Source organism: Lampetra fluviatilis, unplaced genomic scaffold, assembly GCF_964198595.1.
Source record: "Lampetra fluviatilis unplaced genomic scaffold, kcLamFluv1.1 SCAFFOLD_298, whole genome shotgun sequence".
In the NCBI taxonomy this organism is placed as follows: Eukaryota; Metazoa; Chordata; class Hyperoartia; order Petromyzontiformes; family Petromyzontidae; genus Lampetra; species Lampetra fluviatilis.
The window spans coordinates 35,001-50,000 of record NW_027620544.1 but is presented as its reverse complement, the minus strand read 5'-3'; the positions used below and the strand labels follow the sequence as shown (position 1 = coordinate 50,000).

At 54.7% G+C, this 15,000-nt stretch overlaps 1 protein-coding gene across 1 annotated transcript in view; it reads right to left on the bottom strand.

Annotated features, from left to right (window-relative positions):
• LOC144954043 (hypoxia up-regulated protein 1-like) overlaps positions 1-15,000 on the bottom strand; it is an 87,087-nt gene that overhangs the window by 38,390 nt on the left and 33,697 nt on the right. The window contains exons 12-14 of the mRNA XM_078884627.1: positions 8,094-8,176; positions 3,038-3,173; positions 1,473-1,783 (exon numbers count right to left, since the gene is read on the bottom strand). Coding sequence (XP_078740753.1) covers positions 1,473-1,783; positions 3,038-3,173; positions 8,094-8,176 — 530 coding nt within the window. The remainder of the gene's footprint in view (positions 1-1,472; positions 1,784-3,037; positions 3,174-8,093; positions 8,177-15,000) is intronic.

The window sequence follows — 15,000 nt, the reverse complement described above, 5'->3', positions numbered from 1 at the left end:
TGTCTCTGTGTGTGTCTCTGTGTGTGTCTCTGTGTGTGTCTCTGTGTGTGTCTCTGTGTGTGTCTCTGTGTGTGTGTCTCTGTGTGTGTCTGTGTGTGAGTCTCTGTGTGTGTCTGTGTGTGAGTCTCTGTGTGTGTCTGTGTGTGTCTCTGTGTGTGTCTCTGTGTGTGTCTCTGTGTGTGACTCTGTGTGTGTCTCTGTGTGAGTCTCTGTGTGTGTCTCTGTGTGTGTCTCTGTGTGTGTCTCTGTGTGTGTCTCTGTGTGTGTCTCTGTGTGAGTCTCTGTGTGAGTGTCTGTGTGTGTCTCTGTGTGTGTCTCTGTGTGTGTCTCTGTGTGTGTCTGTGTGTGTCTCTGTGTGTGTGTCTCTGTGTCTCTGTGTGTCTCTCTGTCTCTCTCTGTCTCTCTCTGTCTGTCCCACCCACCTTCTCTCCACCTCCCCGATCTCCGCGTAGGCGACGCTGAAGCTAAAGTCTCGCTGGTAGCGATTGAACGAGATGACTTTGTGTCTCTGTGTGTGTCTCTGTGTGTGTGTGTGTCTCTGTGTGTGTGTCTCTCTCTGTCTCTCTCTGTCTCTCTGTCTCTCTGTCTGTCCCACCCACCTTCTCTCGTCCTCCCCGATCTCCGCGTAGGCGACGCTGAAGCCAAAGTCTCGCTGGTAGCGATTGAACGAGATCACTTTGTGTGTCTGTGTGTGCGTCTCTCTGTGTGTGTGTGTGTCTCTGTGTGTGTGTCTCTCTGTCTCTCTCTGTCTCTCTCTGTGTCTCTCTGTCTCTCTCTGTCTCTCTGTCTGTCCCACCCACCTTCTCTCCACCTCAGCGATCTCCGCGTAGGCGACGCTGAAGCTAAAGTCTCGCTGGTAGCGATTGAACGAGATGACTTTGTGTGTCTGTGTGTGTCTCTGTGTGTGTGTCTCTGTGTGTGTGTCTCTCTGTCTCTCTGCGTCTCTGTGTCTCTCTCTGTCTCTCTCTCTGTCCCACCCACCTTCTCTCCACCTCAGCGATCTCCGCGTAGGCCACGCAGAAGCTAAAGTCTCGCTGGTAGCGATTGAACGAGATCACTTTGTGTGTCTGTGTGTGTCTCTGTGTGTGTGTCTCTCTCTCTCTGTCTCTCTCTGTCTCTCTGTCTCTCTCTGTCTGTCCCACCCACCTTCTCTCGTCCTCCCCGATCTCCGCGTAGGCGACGCAGAAGCTGAAGTCTCGCTGGTAGCGATTGAACGAGATCACTTTGTGTGTCTGTGTGTGTCTCTGTGTGTGTGTCTCTCTGTCTCTCTCTGTCTCTCTGTCTCTCTCTCTGTCCCACCCACCTTCTCTCGTCCTCCCCGATCTCCGCGTAGGCGACGCTGAAGCTAAAGTCTCGCTGGTAGCGATTGAACGAGATCACTTTGTGTGTCTCTGTGTGTCTCTGTGTGTCTCTCTCTGTCTCTCTCTGTCTCTCTCTCTCTGTCTCTCTGTCTCTCTCTCTGTCCCACCCACCTTCTCTCGTCCTCCCCGATCTCCGCGTAGGCGACGCTGAAGCTAAAGTCTCGCTGGTAGCGATTGAACGAGATGACTTTGTGCTGCGGCAGCGACTGGCTCCGCTGGAAGAGCGCACGGCGATGCAGACGCACGGCAGGCAGGCTCTCTCCGCTGCTGCTGCTGCTGCTGCTGCTGCTGCTGCTGCTGCTGCTGCTGCTGCTGATGCCTTCGCTGCTGATGCTGCTGCTGATGCCTTCGCTGCTGATGCTGCTGCTGATGAGCCCAGCTGATGCCGATTCGCTGTCCGAAGTTTCCCGGGCGAAGATCACCTTGGGGCGGTGGGAGCACGCGCGCAGAGACACGCAGACACACGCACACAGACACACACACAGAAGCAAGTGAGTGAGTGACTGAGTGACTGAGTGACTGAGTGAGTGACTGAGTGAGTGACTGAGTGAGTGAGTGACTGAGTGAGTGACTGAGTGAGTGAGTGACTGAGTGAGTGAGTGACTGAGTGAGTGACTGACTGAGTGACTGAGACTGAGTGAGTAACTCAGTGAGTGAGTGAGTGAGTGACTGAGTGACTGACTGAGTGAGTAACTGAGTGACTGACTGACTGAGTGAGTGACTGACTGAGTGAGTGACTGACGGAGTGAGTGACTGAGTGAGTGACTGACTGAGTGAGTGACTGAGTGAGTGAGTGACTGAGTGATTGACTGAGTGAGTGACTGACTGAGTGAGTGACTGAGTGAGTGACTGACTGAGTGAGTGTCTGAGTGAGTGACTGAGTGAGTGACTGAGTGACTGAGTGACTGACTGAGTGACTGACTGACACGCTGTGTGTACCTGCACGCTGTGTGTGGTGCTGTCACGTGCCACTAGAGGCTTCACGCGGTACACTGTGTGCACTGCACACTGAGTGACTGAGTGAGTGTATGATTGATTGAATGACTGACTGAGTGAGTGAGTGTATGATTGACTGAGTGACTGAGTGAGTGAGTGATTGACTGAGTGATTGACTGAGTGAGTGACTGAGTGACTGAGTGAGTGACTGAGTGACTGAGTGAGTGACTGACTGACTGACACGCTGTGTGTACCTGTACGCTGTGAGTGGTGCTGTCACGTGCCACTAGAGGCTTCACGCGGTACGCCGTGTGTACTGTACACTGAGTGACTGAGTGAGTGACTGACTGAGTGACTGAGTGAGTGAGTGACTGACTGACTGAGTGAGTGACACGCTGAGTGACTGAGTGACTGAGTGAGTGACTGAGTGACTGAGTGAGTGTATGAGTGAGTGACTGAGTGAGTGACTGAGTGAGTGACTGAGTGAGTGACTGAGTGAGTGACTGAGTGAGTGACTGAGTGCGTGACTGAGTGACTGAGTGAGTGAGTGACTGAGTGAGTGAGTGACTGAGTGAGTGAGTGACTGAGTGAGTGAGTGACTGACACGCTGAGTGTACCTGCACGCTGTGAGTGGTGCTGTCACGTGCCGCTAGAGGCTTCACGTGGTACGCCGTGTGCACTGTACACTGAGTGAGTGAGTGACTGACTGACTGACTGAGTGACTGACACGCTGAGTGTACCTGCACGCTGTGAGTGGTGCTGTCACGTGCCACTAGAGGCTTCACGCGGTACGCCGTGTGGCTCAGGGCGGCCGCACGAAACACGGCGCCCAGAGCCACAGACTCATCAGCGTTGACACTGCGACCCAGAGACTCCCTACACACACACACAGTGACACACACAGTGACACACACAGTGACACACACACACAGTGACACACACAGTGACACACACACACAGTGACACACACACACAGTGACACACACACACAGTGACACACACACACACACACAGTGACACACACAGTGACACACACAGTGACACACACAGTGACACACACAGTGACACACACAGTGACACACACAGTGACACACACAGTGACACACACAGTGACACACACAGTGACACACACACACACACAGTGACACACACACACACACACAGTGACACACACACACACACACAGTGACACACACACACACACACAGTGACACACACACACACACACACAGTGACACACACACACACACACACACAGTGACACACACACACACACACACAGTGACACACACACACACACAGTGACACACACACACACACACACAGTGACACACACACAGTGACACACACACACACACACACAGTGACACACACACACACACACACAGTGACACACACACAGTGACACACACACAGTGACACACACACACACACACAGTGACACACACACACACACACAGTGACACACACACAGTGACACACACACACACACACACAGTGACACACACACAGTGACACACACACAGTGACACACACACACACACACAGTGACACACACACAGTGACACACACACAGTGACACACACACAGTGACACACACACACACACACACAGTGACACACACACACACACACACAGTGACACACACACACACACACACAGTGACACACAGTGACACACACACACACAGTGACACACAGTGACACACACACAGTGACACACACACAGTGACACACACACAGTGACACACACACAGTGACACACACACAGTGACACACACACAGTGACACACACACACACACAGTGACACACACACAGTGACACACACACACACACAGTGACACACACACAGTGACACACACACACACACACAGTGACACACACACACACACACAGTGACACACACACACACACACAGTGACACACACACACACACACAGTGACACACACACACACACACAGTGACACACACACACACACACAGTGACACACACACACACACACAGTGACACACACACACACACACACACACAGTGACACACACACACACACACACACACAGTGACACACACACACACACACACACACAGTGACACACACACACACACACACACAGTGACACACACACACACACACACACAGTGACACACACACACACACACACACAGTGACACACACACACACACACACAGTGACACACACACACACAGTGACACACACACACACAGTGACACACACACACACAGTGACACACACACACACAGTGACACACAGTGACACACAGTGACACACACACACACACAGTGACACACACACACACACACAGTGACACACACACACACACAGTGACACACACACACACACAGTGACACACACACACACACAGTGACACACACACACACACAGTGACACACACACACACACAGTGACACACACACACACACACAGTGACACACACACACACACACAGTGACACACACACACACACAGTGACACACACACACACAGTGACACACACACACACACACAGTGACACACACACACACACACAGTGACACACACACACACACACAGTGACACACACACACACACACAGTGACACACACACACACACAGTGACACACACACACACACAGTGACACACACACACACACACACAGTGACACACACACACACAGTGACACACGCACACACACAGTGACACACACACACACACAGTGACACACACACACACAGTGACACACACACAGTGACACACACACACACAGTGACACACACACACACACAGTGACACACACACACACACACAGTGACACACACAGTGACACACACAGTGACACACACAGTGACACACACAGTGACACACACAGTGACACACACACACACACACACAGTGACACACACACACACACACACAGTGACACACACACACACACACAGTGACACACACACACACACACAGTGACACACACACACACACACAGTGACACACACACACACACAGTGACACACACACACACACACAGTGACACACACACACACACACACACAGTGACACACACACACACACACAGTGACACACACACACACACACACAGTGACACACACACACACACACACAGTGACACACACACACACACACACACACACAGTGACACACACACACACACACACACAGTGACACACACACACACACACACACACACACAGTGACACACACACACACACACACAGTGACACACACACACACACACACAGTGACACACACACACACACACACAGTGACACACACACACACACACACAGTGACACACACACACACACACACAGTGACACACACACACACACACACAGTGACACACACACACACACACACAGTGACACACACACACACACACACAGTGACACACACACACACACACACACAGTGACACACACACACACACACAGTGACACACACACACACACACAGTGACACACACACACACACACAGTGACACACACACACACACACACACAGTGACACACACACACACACAGTGACACACACACACACACACACAGTGACACACACACACACACACACAGTGACACACACACACACACACACAGTGACACACACACACACACACACAGTGACACACACACACACACACACAGTGACACACACACACACACACACAGTGACACACACACACACACACACAGTGACACACACACACACACACACACAGTGACACACACACACACACACAGTGACACACACACACACAGTGACACACACACACACACACACAGTGACACACACACACACACAGTGACACACACACACACACAGTGACACACACACACACACAGTGACACACACACACACACACACAGTGACACACACACACACACACAGTGACACACACACACACACACACAGTGACACACACACACACACACAGTGACACACACACACACAGTGACACACGCACACACACAGTGACACACACACACACACAGTGACACACACACACACAGTGACACACACACAGTGACACACACACACACAGTGACACACACACACACAGTGACACACACACACACACAGTGACACACACACACACACAGTGACACACACACACACAGTCACACACAGTGACACACACACACACAGTGACACACACACACACAGTGACACACACAGTGACACACACAGTGACACACACAGTGACACACACAGTGACACACACAGTGACACACACAGTGACACACACAGTGACACACACAGTGACACACACACACAGTGACACACACACACACACACAGTGACACACACACACACACACACAGTGACACACACACACACACACAGTGACACACACACACACACACAGTGACACACACACACACACACAGTGACACACACACACACACAGTGACACACACACACACACACACAGTGACACACACACACACACACACAGTGACACACACACACACACACACAGTGACACACACACACACACACACAGTGACACACACACACACACACACAGTGACACACACACACACACACACACAGTGACACACACACACACACACACACAGTGACACACACACACACACACACACAGTGACACACACACACACACACAGTGACACACACACACACACACAGTGACACACACACACACACACACAGTGACACACACACACACACATACAGTGACACACACACACACACACACAGTGACACACACACACACACACACACAGTGACACACACACACACACACACAGTGACACACACACACACACACACAGTGACACACACACACACACAGTGACACACACACACACACACAGTGACACACACACACACACACAGTGACACACACACACACACAGTGACACACACACACACACACAGTGACACACACACACACACACACACAGTGACACACACACACACACACACAGTGACACACACACACACACACACAGTGACACACACACACACACACACAGTGACACACACACACACACACACAGTGACACACACACACACACACACAGTGACACACACACACACACACACAGTGACACACACACACACACACACACAGTGACACACACACACACACACACACAGTGACACACACACACACACACAGTGACACACACACACACACACAGTGACACACACACACACACAGTGACACACACACACACACAGTGACACACACACACACACACACAGTGACACACACACACACACAGTGACACACACACACACACAGTGACACACACACACACACAGTGACACACACACACACACAGTGACACACACACACACACACAGTGACACACACACACACAGTGACACACACACACAGTGACACACACACCCTCACCACCCCCACCACCCCCACCACCCCCACCACCCCCACCACCCTCACCACCCCCACCACCCCCACCACCCCCACCACCACCCCCACCACCCCCACCACCACCCCCACCACCCCCCCCACCACCCCCACCACCCCCACCACCCCCACCACCCTCACCACCCCCACCACCCTCACCACCCCCCACCACCCCCACCACCCCCACCACCCCCACCACCCCCACCACCCCCACCACCCCCACCACCCCCACCACCCCCACCACCCTCACCACCCTCACCACCCCCACCACCCTCACCACCCCCACCACCCCCACCACCCTCACCACCCTCACCACCCCCACCACCCCCACCACCCCCACCACCCTCACCACCCTCACCACCCTCACCACCATGACCCTCACCTCCCGACTGCTTTGAGCAAGGCCTCTTGCACCTTGGGAACTCGTGTGGCTCCGCCCACAATGATCACGTGGTCCACCTCGGCCTATCAGGGCACAGCACGGACACACACACACACACAGACACACACACACAGACACACACACACACACAGAGACACACACAGAGACACACAGACACACAGAGACACACACACACGCAGAGACACACACAGACACACACACAGAGACACACACACAGAGACACACACACACACACAGACACAGAGACACACACACAGAGACACACACACAGTGGGTGAGCGAGTGTGTGGGTGGGTAAGTGTATGAGTGAGTGATTGAGTGTATGAGTGAGTGAATGAGTGAGTGAGTGAGTGAGTGAATGAGTGAGTGTATGAGTGAGTGAGTGAGTGAGTGTGTGAGTGAGTGTATGAGTGAGTGAGTGTATGAGTGAGTGAGTGAGTAAGTGAGTGTATGAGTGAGTGAGTGTATGAGTGAGTGAGTGAGTGAGTGAGTGAGTGTGAGTGAGTGAGTGAGTGTATGAGTGAGTGAGTGAGTGAATGAGTGAGTGTATGAGTGAGTGAGTGTGTGAGTGAGTGAGTGTATGAGTGAGTGAGTGAGTGAATGAGTGAGTGTATGAGTGAGTGAGTGTATGAGTGAGTGTATGAGTGAGTGAGTGTATGAGTGAGTGTATGAGTGAGTGTATGAGTGAGTGTATGAGTGAGTGTATGAGTGAGTGAGTGTATGAGTGAGTGTATGAGTGAGTGAGTGAGTGTATGAGTGAGTGTATGAGTGAGTGAGTGTATGAGTGAGTGAGTGTATGAGTGAGTGAGTGTATGAGTGAGTGTATGAGTGTATGAGTGAGTGAATGAGTGAGTGTATGAGTGGGTGAGTGTATGAGTGAGTGTGAGTGAGTGAGTGAGTGAGTGTATGAGTGAGTGAGTGTATGAGTGGGTGAGTGTATGAGTGAGTGAGTGTATGAGTGGGTGAGTGTATGAGTGAGTGGGTGAGTGAGTGAGTGAGTGTATGAGTGAGTGAGTGTATGAGTGAGTGAGTGTATGAGTGTGTGAGTGTATGAGTGAGTGGGTGGGTGAGTGAGTGGGTGGGTGAGTGAGTGGGTGGGTGGGTGAGTGAGTGAGCGAGTGAGTGAATGATTGAGTGTATGAGTGTGTGAATGAGTGAGTGTATGAGTGAGTGTATGAGTGAGTGAGCGAAGTGAGCGGCTAACACTCACCCCACTCACCCCCCACTCACCCCACTCACCCCCCACTCACCCCACAACTCACCCCACAACTCACCCCACACTCACCATGCTCATCTGTGCTGTGAGGAGGGCATCATGAACAGGCTGAGCCACTCACTCACCACTCACCCCACTCACTCACCCCACTCACTCACCCCACTCACTCACCCCACTCACTCACCCACCCCACTCACTCACCCCACTCACTCACCCCACTCACTCACCCCACACTCACCCCACCACTCACCCCACACTCACCCCACCACTCACTCACCCCACCACTCACTCACCCCACTCACCCCACAACTCACCCCACTCACCCCACAACTCACCCCACTCACCCCACAACTCACCCCACTCACCCCTCAACTCACCATGCTCATGAGTGAGTGAGTGGGTGAATGAGTGAGTGTATGAGTGAGTGGGTAGATGGGCGGGTGAGCGAGTGAGTGGGTGAGTGAGTGAATGAGTGGGTAGGTGGGTGGGTGAGCGAGTGAGCGAGTGGGTGAGTGAATGAGTGAGTGGGTAGGTGGGCGGGTGAGCGAGTGAGTGGGTGAGTGAGTGAGTGTATGAGTGAGTGGGTGGGTGGGTGAGCGAGTGAGCGAGTGGGTGAGTGAGTGAGTGAGTGAATGAGTGGGTAGGTGGGCGGGTGAGCGAGTGAGTGGGTGAGTGAGTGAGTGAGTGAATGAGTGGGTAGGTGGGTGGGTGAGCGAGTGAGCGAGTGGGTGAGTGAGTGTATGAGTGAGTGGGTAGGTGGGCGGGTGAGCGAGTGAGTGGGTGAGTGAGTGAGTGAATGAGTGGGTAGGTGGGCGGGTGAGCGAGTGAGTGGGTGAGTGAGTGAGTGAGTGAATGAGTGGGTAGGTGGGTGGGTGAGCGAGTGAGCGAGTGGGTGAGTGAGTGTATGAGTGAGTGGGTAGGTGGGTGAGCGAGTGAGCGAGTGGGTGAGTGAGTGAGTGCATGAGTGAGTGGGTAGGTGGGTGGGTGAGCGAGTGAGCGAGTGGGTGAGTGAGTGAGTGAGTGAATGAGTGGGTAGGTGGGCGGGTGAGCGAGTGAGTGGGTGAGTGAGTGAGTGAGTGAATGAGTGGGTAGGTGGGTGGGTGGGTGAGCGAGTGAGCGAGTGGGCGAGTGAGTGAGTGTATGAGTGAGTGGGTAGGTGGGCGGGTGAGCGAGTGAGTGAGTGGGTGAGTGAGTGAGTGAATGAGTGGGTAGGTGGGTGGGTGGGTGAGCGAGTGAGCGAGTGGGTGAGTGAGTGAGTGAGTGAATGAGTGAGTGAGTGAATTAGTGGGTAGGTGGGTGGGTGGGTGAGCGAGTGAGCGAGTGGGTGAGTGAGTGAGTGAGTGGGTGAGTGAGTGAATGAGTGGGTAGGTGGGTGGGTGGGTGAGTGAGTGAGTGAGTGAGTGGGTGAGTGAGTGAATGAGTGGGTGAGTGAGTGAATGAGTGGGTAGGTGGGTGGGTGGGTGAGCGAGTGAGTGAGTGAATGAGTGAGTGAGTGAATGAGTGGGTAGGTGGGTGGGTGGGTGAGCGAGTGAGTGAGTGAATGAGTGAGTGAGTGCATGAGTGAGTGGGTAGGTGGGTGGGTGAGCGAGTGAGCGAGTGGGTGAGTGAGTGAGTGAGTGAATGAGTGGGTAGGTGGGCGGGTGAGCGAGTGAGTGGGTGAGTGAGTGAGTGAGTGAATGAGTGGGTAGGTGGGTGGGTGGGTGAGCGAGTGAGCGAGTGGGCGAGTGAGTGAGTGTATGAGTGAGTGGGTAGGTGGGCGGGTGAGCGAGTGAGTGAGTGGGTGAGTGAGTGAGTGAATGAGTGGGTAGGTGGGTGGGTGGGTGAGCGAGTGAGCGAGTGGGTGAGTGAGTGAGTGAGTGAATGAGTGAGTGAGTGAATTAGTGGGTAGGTGGGTGGGTGGGTGAGCGAGTGAGCGAGTGGGTGAGTGAGTGAGTGAGTGGGTGAGTGAGTGAATGAGTGGGTAGGTGGGTGGGTGGGTGAGTGAGTGAGTGAGTGAGTGGGTGAGTGAGTGAATGAGTGGGTGAGTGAGTGAATGAGTGGGTAGGTGGGTGGGTGGGTGAGCGAGTGAGTGAGTGAATGAGTGAGTGAGTGAATTAGTGGGTAGGTGGGTGGGTGGGTGAGCGAGTGAGTGAGTGAATGAGTGAGTGAGTGCATGAGTGAGTGGGTAGGTGGGTGGGTGAGCGAAGTGAGCGAGTGGGTGAGTGAGTGAGTGAGTGAATGAGTGGGTAGGTGGGCGGGTGAGCGAGTGAGTGGGTGAGTGAGTGAGTGAGTGAATGAGTGGGTAGGTGGGTGGGTGGGTGAGCGAGTGAGCGAAGTGGGCGAGTGAGTGAGTGTATGAGTGAGTGGGTAGGTGGGCGGGTGAGCGAGTGAGTGAGTGGGTGAGTGAGTGAGTGAATGAGTGGGTAGGTGGGTGGGTGGGTGAGCGAGTGAGCGAGTGGGTGAGTGAGTGAGTGAGTGAATGAGTGAGTGAGTGAATTAGTGGGTAGGTGGGTGGGTGGGTGAGCGAAGTGAGCGAGTGGGTGAGTGAGTGAGTGAGTGGGTGAGTGAGTGAATGAGTGGGTAGGTGGGTGGGTGGGTGAGTGAGTGAGTGAGTGAGTGGGTGAGTGAGTGAATGAGTGGGTGAGTGAGTGAATGAGTGGGTAGGTGGGTGGGTGGGTGAGCGAGTGAGTGAGTGAATGAGTGAGTGAGTGAATGAGTGGGTAGGTGGGTGGGTGGGTGAGCGAGTGAGTGAGTGAATGAGTGAGTGAGTGAATGAGTGGGTAGGTGGGTGGGTGGGTGAGCGAGTGAGTGGGTGAGTGAGTGAGTGTATGAGTGAGTGGGTAGGTGGGCGGGTGAGCGAGTGAGTGGGTGAGTGAGTGAGTGCATGAGTGAGTGGGTAGGTGGGTGGGTGAGCGAGTGAGCGAGTGGGTGAGTGAGTGAGTGAGTGAATGAGTGGGTAGGTGGGCGGGTGAGCGAGTGAGTGGGTGAGTGAGTGAGTGAGTGAATGAGTGGGTAGGTGGGTGGGTGGGTGAGCGAGTGAGCGAGTGGGCGAGTGAGTGAGTGTATGAGTGAGTGGGTAGGTGGGCGGGTGAGCGAGTGAGTGAGTGGGTGAGTGAGTGAGTGAATGAGTGGGTAGGTGGGTGGGTGGGTGAGCGAAGTGAGCGAGTGGGTGAGTGAGTGAGTGAGTGAATGAGTGAGTGAGTGAATTAGTGGGTAGGTGGGTGGGTGGGTGAGCGAGTGAGCGAGTGGGTGAGTGAGTGAGTGAGTGGGTGAGTGAGTGAATGAGTGGGTAGGTGGGTGGGTGGGTGAGTGAGTGAGTGAGTGAGTGGGTGAGTGAGTGAATGAGTGGGTGAGTGAGTGAATGAGTGGGTAGGTGGGTGGGTGGGTGAGCGAGTGAGTGAGTGAATGAGTGAGTGAGTGAATTAGTGGGTAGGTGGGTGGGTGGGTGAGCGAAGTGAGCGAGTGGGTGAGTGAGTGTATGAGTGAGTGGGTAGGTGGGCGGGTGAGCGAGTGAGTGGGTGAGTGAGTGAGTGAGTGAGTGAGTGAGTGAGTGAGTGATGATGAGTGGGTAGGTGGGTGGGTGAGCGAAGTGAGCGAGTGGGTGAGTGAGTGTATGAGTGAGTGGGTAGGTGGGCGGGTGAGCGAGTGAGTGGGTGGGTGAGCGAGTGTATGAGTGAGTGAGCGAGTGAGCGGCTAACACTCTCCCCACTCACCCCACAACTCACCCCACTCACCCACCCCACTCACTCACCACACTCACCCCCCACTCACTCACCACTCACCCCACACTCACCCCACACTCACCCCACACTCACCCCACACTCACCCCACACTCACCCCACACTCACCCCACTCACTCACCCCACTCACTCACCCCACTCACTCACCCCACTCACTCACCCCACTCACTCACCCCACTCACTCACCCCACTCACTCACCCCACACACTCACCCCACTCACCCACCCCACTCACTCACCACACTCACCCCACAACTCATCCCACTCACCACACTCACCACACACACTCACCCCCCACTCACTCACCACTCACCCCACACTCACCCCACACTCACTCACCACTCACTCACCACTCACTCACCACTCACCCCACACTCACCCCACTCACTCACCCCCCACACTCACCCCCCACTCACTCTCACCCCACTCACTCTCACCCCACTCACTCTCACCCCACTCACTCTCACCCCACTCACTCTCACCCCACTCACTCTCACCCCACTCACTCACCCCACTCACTCACCCCACACTCACCCCACACTCACCCCAACTCACCCCAACTCACCCCACTCACCACACACACTCACCCCACTCACTCACCCCACTCACTCACCCCACTCACCACACTCACCCCTCTCACTCACCCCACTCACTCACCCCACTCACTCACCCCACTCACTCACCACACTCACCCCACAACTCACCCCACACTCACCCACCACTCACTCACCCCACCACTCACCCCACCACTCACTCACCCCACTCACCCCACAACTCACCCCACTCACCCCACAACTCACCCCACAACTCACCATGCTCATGAGTGAGTGAGTGGGTGAATGAGTGGGTGAGTGAGTGAGTGTATGAGTGAGTGGGTAGGTGGGCGGGTGAGCGAGTGAGTGGGTGAGTGAATGAATGAATGAGTGGGTAGGTGGGTGGGTGGGTGAGTGAGTGAGTGTATGAGTGAGTGAGCGAGTGAGCGGCTAACACTCTCCCAACTCACCCCCCACTCACTCACCCCACTCACTCACCCCACTCACTCACCCCACTCACTCACCCCACTCACTCACCCCACTCACTCACCCCACTCACTCCACTCACTCACCCCACTCACTCACCCCACTCACTCACCACTCACTCACCACTCACTCACCACTCACCTCACCCCCCACTCACTCACCCCACTCACCCCACTCACTCACCCCACTCACTCACCCCACTCACTCCACTCACTCACCCCACTCACTCACCCCACTCACTCACCCCACTCACTCACCCCACTCACTCACCCCACTCACTCACCCCACTCACCCCACTCACCTCACCCCCCACTCACTCACCCCACTCACTCACCATGCTCATCTGCGCTGTTATGAGTGCGTCATGAACAGGCTGAGCCACTCACTCACCCCACTCACTCACCACTCACCACTCACCACTCACCACTCACCACTCACCCCACCACTCACCCCACCACTCACCCCACTCACTCACCACTCACCCCACTCACTCACCACTCACCCCACACTCACCCCACTCACTCACTCACCACACCCACTCACCCCACCCACTCACCCCACACTCACCCCACCACTCACCCACCACTCACCCACCACTCACCCACCACTCACCCACCCCACACTCACCCCACTCACTCACCCCACTCACTCACCACTCACCCCACTCACTCACCCCACTCACTCACCACTCACCCCACTCACTCACCCCACACTCACCCCACTCACCACACTCACTCACCACTCACCCCACACTCACCACTCACTCACCACTCACTCACCACTCACCCCACACTCACCCCACTCACTCACCCCACTCACTCACCCCACTCACTCACCCCACTCACTCACCCCACTCACTCACCATGCTCATCTGCGCTGTTAGGAGGGCGTCATGAACAGGCTGAGCCACTCACTCACCCCACTCACTCACCC